The sequence below is a fragment of the Eptesicus fuscus genome, chromosome 8 (assembly GCF_027574615.1).
Source record: "Eptesicus fuscus isolate TK198812 chromosome 8, DD_ASM_mEF_20220401, whole genome shotgun sequence".
Classification (NCBI taxonomy): domain Eukaryota; kingdom Metazoa; phylum Chordata; class Mammalia; order Chiroptera; family Vespertilionidae; genus Eptesicus; species Eptesicus fuscus.
Window position 1 is genome coordinate 73,812,204 of NC_072480.1, and position 20,510 is coordinate 73,832,713.

At 40.7% G+C, this 20,510-nt stretch overlaps 1 protein-coding gene across 3 annotated transcripts in view; it reads right to left on the reverse strand.

Moving 5' to 3' along the window:
• Positions 1-8,294: 8,294 nt before the first annotated feature.
• The window catches only part of ANKRD10 (ankyrin repeat domain 10), a 35,572-nt gene continuing 23,356 nt past the window's right edge, over positions 8,295-20,510 (reverse strand). For all 3 annotated transcript variants that reach the window (XM_008143934.3, XM_054719968.1, XM_054719969.1), the window contains exons 5-6: positions 13,029-13,124; positions 8,295-9,904 (exon numbers count right to left, since the gene is read on the reverse strand). In XM_008143934.3, coding sequence (XP_008142156.2) covers positions 9,429-9,904; positions 13,029-13,124 — 572 coding nt within the window. In that variant the 3' untranslated portion in view covers positions 8,295-9,428. The remainder of the gene's footprint in view (positions 9,905-13,028; positions 13,125-20,510) is intronic.

The following is a 20,510-nucleotide window of genomic DNA, read 5'->3' on the forward strand; positions in this document are numbered from 1 at the left end:
GCGAGTTCCCACCTCTCCCTAGTCAGCACCCCTCCTCACCACCCTCCCCTCCCCCAGCCTTCCAGGGACCGCACAGACCCCTCTGGACCTCTTGCATGGACTCTGGAGGAGCCACTGCTCTCCCGTCTCCTTCTCAGTCCCCGCTGTCACAGTCCCAGCAGGAAAGAGATGGCACACTCAAACGATTTTCTGGAAGGACTTTGGCAAAGGGACTGTTGACAGGTGTGAGAGCAGGGGCAGACAGCCAACCAGGGAGGTGGCACCCCTGAAACAGAGACCATCACAGGTCTCAAGGGTGTGGGCCACGTGACCCACTGGAAGTGGGCACATGAATAAGGGGGCAGGGCCACGTGATCGCGTGAGAGTGGGCACGTGAACAAAAGGGTGGGGCCACGTGATCACACGAGTGGGCAGGTGAACAAGTGGGGGGGGCACATGATCACATGAGAGTGGGCAGGTGAACAAGGGGTGGGGCCACGTGAAGACTGAAGGGGTGCGGCCAGGAGCCTCCAGAAGCTGAAGAGGCAGGAAGGACCCTCCTCTGGGGCCCTCGGAGGCAGCACAGCCCCAGACACCCTGGTTTCAGATTCTGGCCCCAGACCGGGGAGAGCACATGTTCCTGTTTGTTTAGGCCGGTCTGTGGTCATCGGAGCAGCAGCCCCAGGAAAGAGACCCTTCCTTTTGGGGCTTTGACCAGTTCTGGGGACAGCAGAGCCCTGTGCTCTGGCAGGGGAGACCCCCTAGACCGCTCGCTGCAGGGCTCACAGGGAGATTCATCCCTGTGTCTGTGCCCCGGCCCCGTCTCCCGCTCCCCTAGGGGCTCCTCACATGTGTGCACGCACCGAGTGACCAGGTGAAGTGCACAGACCCACCCACCCTTAGTTCCACTTTCCAGATGTCTTACCATCTTCCCTACTTTTTACTTCCCCCTGCGTAACAGGGTGCACAACGTGGAGTCTCACCCCTCAAATTCCCCCCGGGCGTCAGTTCCGTGTTCATCCGGGGCATGCAAATGTTGGCAATTTTTACAGAACCCACTTAACATAATTTTTAAAACAGTTTTACATTTACAGAAACATTGCCAAGATGGCACGAAGTTCCCATATCCACGGCTATTGTTAACATCTTACATTAATATGGTGCGTCTGCTACCACGAAGGAACCAATGCTGATACGTGTTGTAATGGAGGTCCACACTTTAATCAGATCTCCTTAGTTTTTAGCTAATGTCTGTTTTCTGTTCTCCGTAGCACATGCATCAGACGCCTCCCCAGGCTCTGGGCTGCGCGTTTCTGACTGACTGACAACCTCAGCGACCCCATTCCCATTAGTGCATCTGCCGGTGCTTGGGGACCTGGCACTCCCTCCTGCTGGCCCAATGATGTCATCACTCTGTGTCCCTAAACCACAAAATCTGAACACTGAAAGGTCCCCTAGCAAGCGTGGCAGCCGCCAGACTTACGGAGGTGACTCGGGGGACGACGTTTACCGCGGACGAGGACAAAATAAACTCCCACGACATTCCCCTGCCTCTCCTGGGAGTGCAGACCCAGCCTTCAGCGCTGGTGCCCATCCCAGTCCCTCCGGATCAAGACAACGAAGTTGTGTGCTGCTCAGGCGGTTGTTCTGTCTCCTCCCCGCTTTCTTCTTCCTGTTGCTGCTCTTGGCTGGAGCTTCAGGAGGTGATGGCCACACACCTACCTCCCTGTCCCAGGCCCGCCCCCTCCTCCCCGCAGAGTCAGGGATCACAAAGGCTGTGCTGCATCAGGGAGGCCTCCAGAGAGGCTTTTACATGAACCCTAGACTTGGCAGCTGTCTCCTCAAACAAATCTGTCTTGGTTCAAATTGAAATTCCATCTGAAACTCAGAGCAGCTTGTTCTAGCCTGACGGGCTGGAAGGCTCTGAGGGGATTTCAGGTTTCTGGAAGGTCAGTGTCCGCTGCAGGTGAGAACGCCCTCACCCCGTGTGTGAGTCGGGGCTCCCCAGGAGACAGACACCACGCCAATGACCTTAACAGCAAAAATTAACGCGAAGAATGTTCACCAGGTGGGAGCTGTCAACCAGATGACCAGGCAGCACACGTGATGAGGTTCTGGCCCGATTTCCCGCGGGTGGTCATCAACCTGGCCTTGTTTTCCTTTCTTTACATTGTTGCTGCGGGAACCTGCTGCTGTGCGTGTGGCTAACGATTATTTGCCTCATAATCTAAGATGAGAGTCTCATTTGAACGGGTCCACGCAGTGTCCATTCTATTCACCTGACCCCGGGTCTGTCGGTGCCTCTGTTAAGGGGATTTTCCCTCCCCGAGGAAAATGCTACACGAATTCCCTTTGTTGTAGAATCTTGCCATTGTCACACCCAGATGCTCACAGGAGGTAGAGATTGCTAATGGGTGTCATTACCGGCATATACATGAACACGTTTGTTCTTGTTATGTAACCTAGCGGGCACACTTCAATAGCTGTAATTTTAATCCTGGGTCCCCCGGCCTGTGGGCGGAGGATCCATTCTGCCTGGAATGAAAGAGGCCTTGTTCTGTTGGAGGCCTGTCACATTCCCCCCACCCCACTTTCTCTTCTGGGGAGAATTTCAGAACTACTGAAATAAGGAAATAATGTCATTGCTATGTACCAGTACTGCAGATTTAATGTGCTATTTGATGCAGTGGTCCATGTTGTTTTGCTTGCAAAATTGGCTTAGATTATCTTGAATTATATGAACTGTCAGAAAAGCAGTACTAACAAATGACAGTAATAACATTTTTTAGCAGAAAGGGAATGGGTCCGACTCGCTGATGCACCGGCGCTGCTATTTCTAAAAACATTTAAATAAAATTCACTGGTGATAGCACCGTGGCAGTCATAAAGGGTAAAACAGGAAAACCAGAGCTGTTTTCCAACCGTATCGGCATTTTTTTTTTTTAAAACATTTTTATTGATTCTAGAGAGGAAGGGAGAGGGAGAGGGAGAGGGAGATAGAAACATCAATGATGAGAGAGAATCATTGATCAGGCTGCCTCCTGCACACCCCACCCTGGGGATCGAGCCCGCAAAATGGGCATGTGCCCTGACCAGGAATCGAACCGTGACCTCCTGGTTCATAGGTTAATGCACGGCCACTGAGCCACATTGGCCAGGCTCCATCAGAATCTTGAAGTTCAGGGAGATGCTGGGGAGTGCAATTGTGAAAACTGGGAGGGACTTAGATGAACCAGGCAGAACTGTTCTAATCCAATCTTTCCTATTTAGTTAAAATGTTTTTATTTAAGTGTATTTGTTTCAGATATTCCTAAAAAAAACCCGAACACACAAAATACCCAGCAATAAAATGAAAAAACAAAAACACAAAAGCTGATGTCTGTGCCTTTCCTCCCCCCACTGCCTCCCCTCCCTCTCTCCCTCTCTGAGGCTACCTCCCCTGCAGGTGGGAGTCGGTAGGGGGAGGGAACTTTTTCCTTCTAGACTCTTTGGCCTAATAATTAAATTGACCTAAGGCAGATAACAGAAGAAAAAATAAATTTAATTTTGTACACATAAAATTCATAGAAATATGAGATTCCAAGAAGTGACCAAAGAAACACAAAGAAACAATTATTTGCGAAGCACTGACAAAGGCACGTCCCGAGTGGACGCTGTGCCCGGTGTCCACTCATGGCTAAGGTGACCAGATTTTAACATTGGTAAAGCAGGACACCATTGACCGGGGGGTGGGGTGGGGGTTCTTGATTAAAAATTTGGTCTATATGGAGCAACAAAAATTTTCATAGAATGCAAAAATAGTATTGTAATATATTTTTTAAAATTTCAACATAAGTACAATTTACAAATATAATAAATTAAAAAAATTATGTATAGTATTTTTTATTCTTTGGCATATTTCTCATTTGAGTGAATTTTTTTTTAGTAGATTGCTGTCGTTGTTTAAAAGGTCATGAATTTGCCGTAACGTAAATCGTAAGTGTCACTGTCAAGGCCAGTGCTAGACTTTTGCCGCCACTATAAAATATAAATAATACGAGTACTGTCTGCTAAATTCAAGAAAATTTATGTATTTATGAAATAAATAAATAAATTACTTACCTAAATTATCTGAATAGCTGATTTGTAATGACATCACTTGTTTAACTAGCTTACTAGCACGCAGTACGATGTGTATCGTCTGAGAGACTGTTACAAAATGTTTTCGTCGTTGCCAATCCCAAAAAATGCCATTGTCCATTAAGTCCAAACAATGGTGGTCGAATTCTAACAACTGATCAACAATGCGAACTTTGATAAGCAGTTCTCGATAATCAGTTCTCAACAATTATTTGTCATTATTAAAGTTTAACATTATAAAATTAACAAAAATAATCTAAAACTCATATCCTGGCTAAATAGCCACATGGCCGCCGAAAGCCGTATATTCCCTTCCCGTTCTCCCGCCGTTCCCTAGCTTGTCGTGCATTCTTTCCAAAAATCGGGACTTTTTTAAAACGCCGCGGGACACGGGACAAATTGTTAAAAATCGGGACTGTCCCGCCAAAAGCGGGACGTCTGGTCACCTTACTCATGGCCCTTACGTCCAAACTCCCCCTTCGGCACTCTCCATGGTAACGGGCGGGACTCCAAGCATTCCTCCCTCACCATGGGCATGATGCTGAGCTTTGTCAGTGCAGGGCACTGAGGGGGCACAGCAGGACGGGGTCTCTTCCTGGTTGGGATGTGCTGTTCTGCACTTTCTTGCCCCCGCTGCACACTCATTGGTGGTGTGTGTGTGTGTGTGCTTGCCAGTGTGGTGGTGGTGGTGGGATACCTGGGGGTGCTCTGACTCGGTCATTCCGTCAGTGACACTGAAGCCAGGGCCTGGTGACCACCTCACTGCGAACCTCCCCCGCGGACTCCAGGCCTCTAGCTGGCAGCAGCGACCTCTGGGTGCCCCCGCCAGCCTCAGCTTGCCTCCATCACAGAAACGTACTCCCTGCTTGCGGGGTCTGTGGACTGTCCTGGCCCAGGCACTCAGGGCCCTCGCCATCCCATGGGCTGGGACCACAGCTCAGCATGCAGCCTGGGCACGGGACCCTTTCTCAAGCTTGCTTTTCCCAAGTCCTCAGCCTCAGCCCTGGCACACATTCAGAATGTTCTTCTCAGCCATCTAATTACTCCCATTATAGTTTAGCTGTTTTTTATATTAAATTTCTCTCTAAATCACTGTGTGGTTTCTGTCTGCTGATGGGTCCCAGGGGGACACAGACATCCCAAGGATGCCTTCGCCTTCCCTTGTCTGAGCCTTCAAGCCTCTTGACTCCACTCAGCCTTTCCAGCTTCTTTCTTAATTTCATTCCCACTTCTAAAATCACCATCCAAATTTTGAATTCCTAACTGCAGGATTATCCACCAAAGCAGCTAGTCTAACTTTTTAAGACCGAATCTAATCATAGTTCCCCACCCTACGAAACCAGAGAAGTCTGCACAGAGATGTTCATTCCTGCATTATTTGTAACAGAGGGGGAAAAAAAAAGACACCATAAACATCCCATGTGCCTGAGTCATATTCATTTATGTGAATTTGAGGGGAAGCAGTTGTCTGGTGGTTGTGTTACACCGTAACTAGTTTTCTTTTCTGAAAACATCATTTTTAAAAAATATATTTTATTGATTTTTTACAGAGAGGAAGAGAGAGGGATAGAGAGTTAGAAACATCGATGAGAGAGAAACATCGATCAGCTGCCTCTTGCACACCCCCTACTGGGGATGTGCCCGCAACCAAGGTACATGCCCTTGACCGGAATCGAACCTGGGACCCTTGAGTCCGCAGGCTGACACTCTCTCCACTGAGCCAAACCGGTTTCGGCGAAAACATCATTTTTATTTGAAAAAATGACAAGCTATGCTTATCAAGACTTGAATGTTTGGCCAACATGATTTAAAAAAATTAACCAAGTGATCCTGCCACTTCAAAGCAAGCAACTGACAGTATTTGTGGCCACTGATAAAAACTGAGCTTTCAAGCAAAAATTAGAATGTTGCAAAACATGTATTCACTACCATGTGCTTGACAGCTTCGATTTTCATGACTTTTAATATTGAATAAATGGGATGTTTCAACATTTGGAAGATCTGCAGATGACTTTTAATATTGAATAAATGGGATGTTTCAACATTTGGAAGATCTGCAGAACTCAGTTAAAGAATATTTTCCAAATAGCTAATGCATGATGTTATAAAATCAAGAATGGGTTAGTGGTCCATTCAAAGTGCAAAAAAACAGATTTGATGTAACTGAGTATAATACATTCATTGATTTTGGTTTCCGATTCAACATTGCAATTAACCTTTAAGAAACTACCACTGTGGTTTAGATGTTACATCAAATAAATACCCATGATTAACTAACTCCAAAGGCTATTAAAATCTCTTTCTCAATTATCTGTATGAGGCCAGATTTTCTCAACTGAGCATTTATTTAGGCATCTTTCTCTCATCAATGCTTTAGTTCTCAGTGTAGTGGTTTTGAATACCTTTTAAGTTACATTCCTAGGTATTTCAGTTTGGGTTTTACCATAAATGGACTTACTTCATTTTCTAATTGTTTGCCACTAGTATTTAAGAATACAAGCACCTGTCCTGGCTGGATGGTTCAGCTGGTTGGAGCACCGTTCTGTATACCCAAAGGTTGCAAATTCAGTTCCCAGTTAGGGCAAATACCTTGGTTGCAGGTTTGATCCCTGGTCGGGTTGCTGTACGGCAGACAAGCAATTGATGTTTCCCTCTCTCTAAAATCATTAAAAGATATTCTTGGGTGAGGATTAGAAAAGAAAAAAAAAAACACAAAAAACCACGTAAATATCTAAAAGGGTCTTGAGACCACAAAGTTTGGAATCAGTGAACAGTTGTAATATTTCAGCATGAATTTTGGTGATTTAAACAGCAAAATATAAGCTTATTTTTAATCAGTGTTAAAATGATGTCCACAAATTTTTAAAGTATAGAATATTCTTTTTCTTCTTAAAATCCTAAAATCCGATCCCCCCCAATATTACAAAGCCTAATAATGAACTTTCAGGTACCTGGTATCAACATTAGCTCATACCCAATCTTGTTTGAGATTGGTTCTACTCACTTTCCTATATTGTTCTGAAGCAAGTTCTAGGCATAACATAATTCCATCATAACTTCCTTATGTATCTCTAAACAAGAACTGAATGTACTAGTGTCAAAGGCTCAACAGTAATATGGCCAAATATTATTGGCATCAATACCCACCGAAGTGGGGATATTGCCCCACTGTAGATTCCAGGCACTATTTCTACCCCCATTGTCCCTCTTCCAAGACAAACCAAATGTTCTGACCTTCAGTCTATTTTTAAGAGATCCACTTAGTATTTTCCAGCAAATATTAACTAGGAAGTCTCTGAAATACAAGATTGCCAAGCAGGGAATAAATGGCACTGGGGTTCCTCTCTCGTTTGGGGGGCTTCTCGGGTCAGTCTGTTAAAAGGTTTCCAAGGCCCTCTAGGATCGGAGCTTGATTGCTGAGCCGGCGCGGGCGTGCGAGAAGGTGGCGGTGACACAAGCAGGTTCTTGTTCTCAGGAGTCATTTTTGTGACACTTCCAAACCCTAATGCTCCCTCAGTTTGGTCTCTTAAGTTTTACAATAGTATGCATAAATTAACGAGTGTTTTATTTATTTTTTATTGAATATGTTTTTATTGATTTTAGAGAGGGAGAGGGAGAGATAGAAACATCAATGATGAAGAGAATCACTGATTGGTTGCCTCCTGCATGCCCCTCCACTGCATTCGCCCTTGACCAGAATTGAACCTGGGACCCTTCAGTCTGCAGGCTGACTCTCTATCCACTGAGCCAAACCAGCTAGGGCTTAAATAACATACATAGGCATGCCAGAATGGCCATTTACTAATTATAAGTTAAAATTTTGAAAGGCTTATATTCATTAATATCTGCTGACCCAAAAAAGTTGCATCAAGTATGGTAGTTGTCATTTACGAAAATAACACAAGGACAATACTGTTAGCTGATAGCACTTTATTACCTGCCCTCCCGCCACCCCACATCCAGTGAGACAAAGTGTCCATCAAACTAGAGTATAAATCAAAGGAGATAAAAAAATACATGGCAGGAATCAGAAGAATAAAGTAAAATCTCATAATCAAAATGAAAGGCAATACTAAACTCCTACCTTTCTTCCTATTTCTTCCACTTCCATGGAACACCACTCTCCCCCCCCCCCCCCCAACCTTATACACACACATACTCCTCATGAGGAAAGAAACCACACCCTAGGAACAAACTGAGTGTGAGAGGATTTTTTTAATTCAATTTGCAAAGAACAGTTTAAAAAAACAAAATGTTAGTAACACGCTAGAACGTTGGCTTGTTCATTTGACATTTTCTCTATCTTCACCAATTTTTATTACAAAAATCAGAAAAGTAAAAACCCATTACAATATTTGCAGTATAACCACAGTGTCACCTAAACAAAAGCTAATTTCTATAAAACCATAAACTTAAGTTTTATTAAAAGAGATTCAAAATTCTCTCTGTTTACTGGATATACATAGTGGTATATATTTTAAAGCAGAAAACCTCCAGAAAAACAAAAACAAAGAAAAAAGAAAATATAAGTCAGAGTGGTCAGTTAAGGATTTTGACCTGACAGTTCCTACAAATAATAACTTGCACTACATATAAAGGAAACCGTTATCTGCGGTAAAAATCCTAGAGACAAAGTAGGAAATGTGTAATAAAAACAATCAGAAGTCAGTCCCTGGCTGCATGTGTTTTCAATGAAACCCAGGCAGTGAGTTACATCAGGAAAGAAGGGACATGACTTATGTGTCCAAACCACTGTGTGTGTCTACAAGCGAGACCTTTACATGTCAAGTTGCAAAGTTTCAATGAAAGAACTTTGAAAAGCACAAATGTTTTTTTCTTCATACAAATCATTGCAAGTCATCTTTGTAAGGCTGGACCTTGCATAGGGAAATAGCTGTCTTCTGTCAAAAATTCTGCAGGAATGAGGAAAAAGCAAGCTTTTCAAAATGATGCCCATGTACAAAGAGTTAATTTACCAAGCACCTCTTTAACTGCCTCCAATTTATCTTTATGAGATATTTGACAAAAGGAAAAATTGCCAATTTATGGTGACAGATTGGCAGCAGAAAAATTAAATTCCAAAAGTGCATCATTTAAGAGTCCCGCTACCTATGGAAGAAACTCTGATGCACTAAATACGCCTCCCTCGTGCTTTCGCTAGGACTCACGAGGAACTTGTCGTATAAATACAAGTTTCCTTTTTCAGAAAGTTAACGTATAAAAAAATAGGACAAGTTGTGGCATTCCTTTAAAAGTTGATGCTACATTAGTATTCTGAGTTGGTTACTAGGAAGGATTAATGCTTCCAGACAGAGCCCAGCCACTTGCCTTTAAGAGCCGTGGTAGAGGTTCATGGTACCCAGGACGGCAATGTCATATCTTTCTTCCACCTTCACAGAATTGGAATGCTCTATTACACTATTAAGCTCAGGGATACTTTCAGCAGTGTCCCCAAACCCGTGGTAATGTCCATAGTGCAAATTTTCCCCAATATCTTCCACCCAGGAAGGTCTATTAGCTACGCAGCTACTTGGACTCCCATTCAGGTGCAGAGAACCGCACATCTCAGGGTTAACGCTCATGGTCTTTTCTGGCTCCTCAGTCCCATTAACACAGAGAGAACCCTGGCTACTCGGAAATGGTCGTCCTGGAACTAATCCATTGCTAATTCCATTAGATCCTGTTAAGCACTGGTTATTCCTGCTTTCCATCCCATTGATCTGAGTCGTGGAAGAGAAGTCCAAATGTCCATTGATGACACATCCATTTGTCAATGTATTCGATACGGAGCTACTGTTTTTCATATCTGCATTAAGAAATACACCTGTCACCAAAATTCAGAACCAGAGGGGAGGAGAAACTATAAAATGCTTCATTGCTGCTACAATTTTAAAGGACTTATTCAGTTTCTTTTCTTTTAAACAAACCAGTTCCTTTTCCAAAGTGAAAACCATACACAGATTTTAAAATAAAACACAACAGTAGCATTTGCCTGGTAAGAAAGGAAACATTTATCAATTTCAGTAGTGTTGGGGAGCCAAATATTAAAAAACTTAAGTTGACAAATATATTGCATGAAAAATACCAATGGTACTGAAAAACTGTCAAAAAAACTTCCCATTTTAAGACTACTCTCAGAGAGTGGTTTTTAAAATCATCCCTGAGAAAGTCCATCAGAACTGAATGTAAGGATTCCCACAAAAGGCTGAAATAAAACACAAACTTCTCCAGCTCTTAACAAGAGGAAAGCGGTTATAAAGCAGGTGAATTAAGGCAGCTCCTCGGACTAGGTGAGACAGTGTCACACCTCACAAGTCAGGAAAGCATACAGAGGAATATGAAAAGGAACCGCTTTTCCTTTTAACACTCAAATCTACGCGGTACTTCTGCCCAATGCCACCTAGCAGCTCCGCAGAGTGCCGAGCACAGCGACCACAGGCAGGAACTAATGGTTCTCATGCACACAGTCTTGGGCCAATGGCAGTTCTGAAGCTTCTTCTGAGTTCAGCAATTAAGGTGATCATGACATCCAAGGTTCCACTTTCAAAAACAACTTATATAGGAAACTGTTGATAGGTTAATCTGCATCCATTAAAAGAAGGATGTCTTACAAAAAAAATGTCAGTCACAAAACATTTGGGCACATGGGAAGAGGCAATTACAAGGTATTTTTCTGTATAAAGACACTAGAGAGTTAATATTCATGTTCACAGGAGTTCACAGCACAGTATAGAGAATGATCTAAAATTATGTCTTGCTTACTAATATTAAATTTTAATGCTCTGCGCTATTAAAGCATGGTATGCTATTAAACACAGAAGAGCTAAGCTATAATAGACGAGGACCCATTCTGCATATCTGACCACCCTAACGTCTCACACAGCGCGCCGTCCCCTGGAAGGGCTCACTTTCGGGTTCACCATCTAGAGACCTCTGACTGCACTCAAACAGGTTTCTGTGTGTCCTGCAAATCTCCCTGCCAACAGAAAATCATAGCTTGTTCAATGACCAAAGACGTCTCCTAAACATTCCATTAATCATCCATTTTCTGGCAATTTAAATGACAAACATAGTTTAATAATTATTATAAATTCTTCAGTGGATTATGAAAATTTTTTAAAAAGTAAATGATAGCTTTTCTATTGAGTTAAAACTCAAGACTATAGAGAGCAAATGTTTCAAGAACTAAACATGAAGTGAAATAAAAAGGAAAAACCAAGCTGTTCCAGGGAAATATTTATATTAATTTTTTAAAAAGTTGTTTATACTGTTCCTGGGTGATAAAACTCATGGGTATGATGGCAAGTTTGACAGTTATTAATGACTGGTATACTACTACAAAGGTGAAAACCCTATTTTCAGGTGACTGGGTCTGCAAGGGTAAATGAGCATGGCCTCAGAAATCTGAGATAACGAGACTCACTTTTTTTCTTTAATGTTCACTGTGTGTGTACTGCTTTCCTTTAGTGCATTATGCAATCTAAAAATCAAGGTTAGTAGATAAACTCATATCATTATAAGAAATCTAATAAAACTGAGCAAGAAAATAGCAGACATGCTAAGACAGAGCCCCACTGACCAGCTTCAATACTGTCCTTTATTCTGTTCCAAGCTGCCTTTCAGGACTCATCCATTTACTTATCTGCTACAAGTAATCTCTAGCTATTTTAATTTTTGCTTATTCAGTCAGATAATGTTATAAATGAAATGATGGAAAATATGAGGATGCTTACTTGGCACATGTATATGGGATGAGCTGGGATTGGAAAAATTATGGCTTTTAATGTTATGTTCAAGCTTGGTATTAAATTTAACCTGAAAACCCAGGGAATTAATGTTTGAAGATTAAAGAGTGATTACTTCCGCCTTTTTAAAAGCATGTAGCAATGCCATTAAAAAAAAACAAACTGGCTTTGAGTTTTGTTTCATTTAATTATTTGGCAAAAAGGTGACTCCTCCCATAACAATTTTGTAGCTTCTAGAAAGATGTATACATTTCTTTTCATTTTTTAAAACAGAAATGATTTTTTTCATGTAAGCCTGGGAAACAAAATATATAATCTTTTATCCCCAGTAGAGAATTTGGCATAAAGACATAATAAAACTTTTAAAAAGCCAGTATCTATTTCTAAATATATTAATACAGTAAAATAATGGCTAAAATATTTTCATGGTACCTAAATAAAAGATTGTAGAAAAAAAGCATTAACTAAATGGATAAATCTTAAAAAGCTAAAAGAAACTGAGTCTTTGCCTTTTAAAAATGGATGACTATCAATACTAAAATTTTAATATACTAAAAATGTTGGCGTAGAGAATGTGTTTTGTGAGACAAGGAGGTCAGCATTTTACTAGACCTGGAGTGCGTGGCAGGGAAACCAGAGCTACCATTGAGCGTCGAATGACAGATTCCATGCTGGCGCGACTGGTTACAAGTTAAAACCACAATGTTTACTATTTCTCAAGGTTTATGGCGAGTCAGACTTTGGCTGTTAATCGCTTTGAAATTACTGCCAATAGGCGTTCATTCAGTATATTCACCCGAAGTCCTCCGTCAGAAAATAAAAAATGCAAAACCTTATTAAACAAGGCACATTAAGCAAAAGTTTAAAATCAAAATATAGAGATTGCACTTATATTTTTCATATCCATAGAATGCACCAAAAACACTTATCCTTGTATCTACAAACTTGCCCAAGATATGCAAATTATAACATTCTTTGAAACACTAGACAACAAAGTGCAAAACTCGTTTGAAAGAAGTTGTTAGAAATAATATGCATACTGATTCTTGCAACGACAAGGGGTCTGCATTGCTGAAACAGTATATATTTCTATTTCTTTTGGTCCAACAGAACCACCCTCCTGCTGTGTGGTGTCTTCGACCATTGGACTGTTGTTGCAGCTAACAGGAAACTGTCCACTCCCACCTGTTACAACAGCAAACTCTCTATCGACGTGCATTTTTTCAGCATCATCTTCTGCCTCGCTGTTCACTAGTGGCATGCAGTAATCCAAGCTTTGCGCTGCACAGGAAACAAAGGCAATTTTAGATCCCCTGCACACACAAGACAAATATTTCTCATTTCTTTTTGTCAGAGCACTGGACTTCTGACAAAAGAGATTTTTTTCAAATAATTTCATAATCTACACGACAAATGATCTTGTATACTACCGAGAAACTTTCCCATAGTATTACAAATATTTTTAAATTCAGTATATTCTATATTATGCCTCAAAATGTCCTTCATTTTTCATAAATACTAGTACAGTTCTTGGGTAGCACATAAAAATCATGAAAATGATCCTCAAATAAAAAAAAAATCGTGACTTTCAGTAACAGAAAATAAGGTAAAAGCCAAGACTCAAGACAGGCCTGCCAATACTGTCCCCATGTGGTACTAGCCTCTGTGCTTCTAGATACAATAACATTAAAGTTTTAGTTCCAAGATATTTGGAGCTGAAGCTACATGTACATTTCTTATAAAATTATCATTCTCTGTATCTTGGAGAAAAGCTAATATGCACATTTAATCTCTTTCCCTCCAAGTACTACATACTCTGTGCAGAAACACCGCTCCCCCCCCTACCCCCCACTCCCCCTAGTATCCCAACTTCTCAGGAGCAGCTACTCTCATTTGATATAGACAAATCTAGTCTTAAGCACGTAATTTTTTTCAAAACTAGAACCTAAAAATAATTTTTATGCTTTGCTTTTATTCATTTACCATGGCATACAGGTATCCCTATCAACTAAGTTCAAAAGAATCAAGTTGAAAGCCCATTCACTGTATGGCCGTATTATAATTCGCCCACCACCAAATTCCCTGCTACTGTTTGGGATGCTTCAGTTTTCTTTCCTATTGTGAATACCATAATTAAATCAATATCCTTATAAAGGCATCTTGGTGCACATTTCTAGGTCTTTACTCAGATAAATAACTAGCATTATTTTTGGGCCAAAAAATAAGCAACAACTTTTAGTGCTAAGTATTTCTTTCAAATAATTTAAAAGCAGAGACTTGAATTTTGCAGCTTTAATTACTTCTAGTTTTAGAGGCACACAAGTCATTTTCAATATAGGAATGAACATATTCCAGATTATTCCCTTAACTGTTGAAACTAAAGATGATAGTGTAGTCTTAGTGAGAGAGAAACAAATTGAGTTAGTATGTGAGAGAAACAGGAGTGTAATTTTGTGTAGTTGAGAGAAAATAGAAATCTATACAGGTATGAGGCCAAAAACAGTCTACAAAGAGAGGTGCTTTGAAAAACCAGAGGCATTAAACCACGGATTTCAGTCTTTTCCACTCAATGCTTTTTGTAATCCTCTACAGGCCCAATATAAGTGGTAGGCAAGGTTCTATCTTCACTATGAAACAATACTTTCAAGAGTTCAGCAATAAGTAAGCATCTCACAAAGGGGGAAGACTGGAAAGGGGTGTTCCAAATACCAGTTGTCACAGTCCATACAACCTTCAGGGAGTTTAGTCTCGAGATAAACCTGCATCCAGCATGGGGTGTGGTTTCCCCTTTTCTGCACTCTAATGCCCGATAAGCCAAATCAGGTATATACTGAGAACAGGAGCAGGCTATCATGGCAAAACCACAAATGTCCTTGTAAAAAAGACATCCCTTGGGATACAGGGTAGCTTTCAGTAGCCATACTCAACGTCTGGTTTTATTGTGGAGCTCAGGTTTCAGTGTTCCTCGGGCAAAGTGGCAACTACAGTATATCTACAATTTCAGATCTGTGAAAATCATGGTTTTTTTTTTGTTAAAAGATAAGCCCAGCCCTGGCTGGTTTGGCTCTGTGGATAGAGCATTGGCCTGCAGACTGAAGGGTCCCAGGTTCAATTCCGGTCAGGGGCACACGCCCGGGTTGTGGGCTCAATCCCTAGTGGGGATGTGCAGGAGGCAGGCAATCAACGATTCTCTCTCATCATTGATGTTTCTCTCTCCCTTCCCCTCTGAGGGAAAAAAAAAAAGGTACGCCCAGCCGGTGTGGCTCAGTGGTTGAGCATTAACCTATGAACCAGGATGTCACAGTTCAGTTCCTGGTCAGGGCACATGCCTGGGTTGCAGGCTCCATCCCAAATGGGGGGGGGGGGGGCTGAGGGAGGCAGCCAATCCATGATTCTCTCGTCACTGATGTTTCTCTCTCCCTCTCCTTTCCTCTCTGAAATAAAAATATATTTAAAAATAAATCTTTAAAAAAATGAAGACCATCCTTACCACATAATCTTCATCAAAGTTGTATTTGCCAACTCATCTTTTGAGCCCAGTGCCTACGATAGTACCCATACCAACAAATGAAACCTACGCTCTAGCCAGAAAGGGCACAAACACAGAAAGCAAGCAAGAAATATGAACTACAGCAACCAGTAACATGGAAACCACCCGTCATTTCAGAGAAGTGGAAGCGGGACATGAAGGCGGACCTGCCACTAGGGGGCCAGAGAGTCGGTGGCAAAGGAAGTTCAAAACAAAAACGGGTATACAGAGGACCTGGGGCACAATGCCATTTTAAAGCAAACATTAATCCCTTAACTAGAGGCCTATCCAGTGCACTAGTAATTATGCTCTAAAATTGTTCCACTTAGCAGTATGTCTATTGTTAATGCAGATAAGTTTCTCATTAATAAAAGATAAAAATGAAACAAGAACAAAGGCTTTCATATTTGGGTAGTCAAACTCTTTAATGTAGGAAGCATATGCTAATGCAGACAGCCTAGAATTTAATTATTTACCTAAGGATACACCATCTTTGTAGTGAGTTTTTCCCATGAAATATCTGCAAGGATATTTCACTACTTGGCTGATAATCCAGCTGCCCCAGAACCCTGGGTAATTTCATACTAATGTCTCAGCACCTGCATATAGTGAGCACTCAATTATACAGAGGCATTAAGGTTGCATTTGTTTTTAAAAATTGTACTTAATGGCCCTAACCGGTTTGGCTCAGTGGATAGAGCATCGGCCTGCAGACTGAAGGGTCCCAGGTTGGATTCCGGTCAAGGGCATGCACCTTGGTTTTGGGCACATCCCCAGTAGGTGATGTGCAGGAGGTGGCTGATCGATGTTTCTCTCATCAATGTTTCTACCTCTCTATCCCTCTCCCTTCCTCTCTGTAAAAAATCAATAAAATATATTTTTAAAAATTGTACTTTATGTCATGAAATTAAAATCAGTCTCTCAGAATATTCAGAACATTGGGATCTGGATTTGACTCCTTTTTCTGACAATCATCAATGTCACCTGTGGCATTTTATCCCACACCTATCGCCAAAGTAACTTTAAATATTCCATGTTCCATCTGAGAAAGGTGGTCTGTAAACACTTCAGAATTCTTCCAAAACTGTAAATTTTGATTGTTTTGGAAAAACATTTTCCCTTCCTGTTTTATTTACCCCACAGCTAAAAGAAAAAATTACTGAATATGTTGTAACGTGTCCTTACCTTTTGACTCCCAAAGCAGTTATTTGTTGAGGACTCTAGCACACATTGAACAATGCACCCTTATGACGGAAAACCATCTAGGACTGGCTCAGAACAAACACAAGCAGAGTCACTGCACAGGAAGTCTTCTCGTCCTTGATCTCCGGAGCCAAGGTGCTCCATTCAGGAAGGTGCCGGGATAACAGAGGCCTGCATTTCTATTTTCATCTAAAACTCAAGGGTTGAATAAAACCCCTAAAGCCAATTCTAAGGGAGTTTCTAAAACTACACAAACCATGAAAGAACAGTTTAAAATGTAGGAAAGGCTTATAAAAAATCCCTAGACTTACTCCATACCGGAGATACCAACTGACGTGTAAAACTCATACAGTGGATTTAAGAAAAGCTCGGTGTTGTAAGATAATGATCTAACTTTGTGCATCTTTACAGTGCCAGTCAGAGGTCCCTCCCAGGTGCTGACCCACCACCACAGTGGCAGGGGCAGGATACCACACCCATGTGGTCTTTCCACTGAACTGGGAACTCTGACCTCAGTTCCCCATTAAAAAAACCAGGAGGGAAAGGTTCCTTGGTTTCCCACCAGCCATTACTAGTTAGAACTATTTTCTGTTCTACTACAGAGCACATTTAACCCAAATAACTAATTTTTAAAATAAAGATCCTGTTAAAAATAGTATTTAAGGCCACTGCAAAAGGGGTTCTGTAAGGTAACCCTTTTGGGGAACTTCAACACAGCCCCAACTGCAGTAGACCCGGGGGTGGGGAAATTCAAGAGGGTAGGGCAGTGGGGATGCATAAATGACAGTCCTGCAAAACTATGGAGGGGATTGGGGTTGTTAAAACACAGAATGAGAAGTGGATGTGAAATGCACCATCCTGAAGGTATGCCAATGGTGGATTCCCACTGCAGCTGCACACGAAACCGACTAGCACATGAGGCTTGAATTCAAGATTACAAGAATAAAAGTGGAAATCACAGAAAATGCTTGGTTCTTATTGTATAATTCATTCAAATTATATTTCTAAAACGCTATGTGTTTAAGGATTAAGACAAAACAACCATTTGTTATTCTAACACAGTCAAGTGTTCTCTCTGGTCAAATAAAACACATCACACAAATAGAGCCATTTACTGCAAGTTTGAGAACACTAAGGAAACAAAATGAAAGTATTTTATATATATGACACTCCATAGAAATAATTAAAGAATCTGACTTCTTGACTCTCATGTTTAAATAACTAGTTAACAAATATAACAAATGTGTTAAGACACATCTACCTTCTTCCCTCCGTAGTCATTAAGGCTGGTCGACATGAACAACTAAGAACAGAAAGTGAAAATCCTGTTAAATTCATCCCGGGAAAAGTGTGCTGAGAAACTTCCTACTGCTAATTTTAAACTGAGTCATTCATGTTGAAGATAATTTCTTAAAAGATGTTTTAATATTACATACACATATGTATGAGATGCTAAGATCAATAATATACCTATTTGATTAAAACAAAACCATGAGGTCAACTTAACATGTGAGATCTGGTATTACCACAGCCTACTTCTGGCAATGTTTCAAAAATAAAACTGTTAAGTTACTAGGTAAGTTTCTAACTCACAGTACCCTTCCCCACTCACAATTCTAGAGCTGCACCCCCAAAAAATTACTGGCTAAAAACAAGGTAAAGGTTTCTCTAACGGGTGAAACTGCCATTCTTTTCTAGCCAGGATCATTAATCTGGACAGCTCTCAAGCAATACATGAATAATTGCAGAGTGTTACTCCTGAAGACTAAGAATGCTAACAAAATTAAGCACATCTTTGTAAAGCAGTGCCAGCTTAGTCCTGAAGTCCATCTGTCATTCCATCTTGAGCAAATGGTTTATAAATGGGGGGGGAGAAATCCAAACCTAATCACATAGCTACTTCCTTGCACCATCATAAAATCCCATATTGGGAAATATTATCCCAAAATACTTTTCACCAAAACCAATCACTCAAGTAACTTTGGACTTTATTTCACCCTCCAGAGTTCTATGGTCCTATCTATTACGTCTGTTCTGACCAAAGCACATTTTGATACTGGTGTGAATGGCTGTATACAAGACATTTGCTTCCGAAGGACAGTTCATATTCGAGCAGCACAAAAAGGCCAAGGAATTATTACTCCTCTTGGTTCTTCACATCAATATAGTTTCCAAGGGAAAATCACTCCAATTAGCTTAAAATATTTGAAAATGGCTTACTGTAAGCAGAGAGATACTACTTTCGGTAGGGAAGAGTAGATAACTTTCAGACTCATGATTCTAAAGTAAAAATATTAAAGGAGTGAATTTTACAGGGCACATCTTTAAGAATTGATTCAAGCTATGCATTTATTTAACCAAGATATTTCAGTCACCCATAAGAAAAAGCCAAACTTGTACTTCAAAAAAGAAAAAATGATTTTAAACTCTTCCAAATACTTTCATATGTGATTTTAAAAAGTATTTTATGTGCATGTTACATTAGGAAAAAAGTACTTTCACTTTGGCACAAGAACCAAAAACTTATCCACAAAATGAATTCAGGGCCGGCTGGAGTGGCTCAGTTGGTTGAGTGTCGTCCTGTGTATAGAAGGGTTGCCGGTTCAATTCCTGGTCAGGGCATGTACCTGGGTTGTAGAGGTTCAATCCTCAGTCAGGGAGCATAAGGAGAGCAACCAATCAATGTTTCTCTTTCTCTCCCCGCCCCCTCCTCTCTCTTAAGTATGTCCTCATATGAGATTTAAAAAAAAAAAAGAAAAAGAATTCAGAATGAGCAGAGACTTAAGCTCACATAAATAGCAAATTTAAAAAATGCCCAATATTAAATGAACTAAGGCAACTGATCTTGAATTGCACACTAAAAAACTGGTCAAAGAATGGAAATAACTATAGAGCTATGGTAGCAAAGAACAACTTCATTTAGAACATTCAGGTAGTTGGGGGCGGGGGGATCTTGTTTTAGTAATCAAGAATTACTGCCCTACCATACCATTCACAGCAAGTACATAATGGTAAAATGAAAAAAATCAATTCTTCCTTTCCCATAGAGAAAGGGGAGTGGCAGCAGGCATGGGGATGGGAAGAAGACAACTATCTATGCTCACAAATATGAATTTATACACACACACTCTTAAGTCACATGTGGGGCAATCTCAGGACTGGAGTACTAGAAATTTTAATGAGCAAATAATTAAAATAATGCTCAGTAGACAAATGATTAACACTGGAAGAGGAGCTATGAAAGTTTATCTGGTGTCAAGCAACGATTTCTCCTGTGATCGTGACAAGTATTATTTCATGTATATATGGAGCAGTGCTCAACCTTAGGTTTGCATAATTATTACCTGCAAACTTAAATGCCAGGCATCAAGCACATTTTCTTCTTAATTGACATCCTCAGGTTATTAGGTATGGCAATTTGTGAAAGCTGCATGGTGAGTTTAGTGTGTAAGATGTGAATCTCTAACTCTGGTTTACCTAAATGAATCCTTGTCTGGAGAAGGAAAATAAAATCCCTAAAAACCTGCATAATGCTTCAAACTAAATTTGTGTGGTAATAGGATTTAGGAAACTTAGGACAAAATCAGTGAGATATTGGCCAAATCAGCTCACCATAAAACCTTCAGAAACTAGTTTTAAAAACTCTCTAGGAAAAAAAAAAAAAACTCTCTAGGTACATTTCTACATCTTAGTAGAATGTTAAATGTCAAACCTTTTAAAAACAAACAGAATTTAAGATTTATCCTACCAAACTACATTCATAGATATAGTCAGCATGAGGGCACAATGAAGCTAACAATATCATTCCACAATATTAAATCAGGCATTAAATTTTAAAAAGTATTTTTAAAAAGTATATGTTCTTAAAGAGCTTTAAAAATACATTAGAAAATATATAGCGAAACATGTTGCAAAAAAATGACAATGTTGAGCAA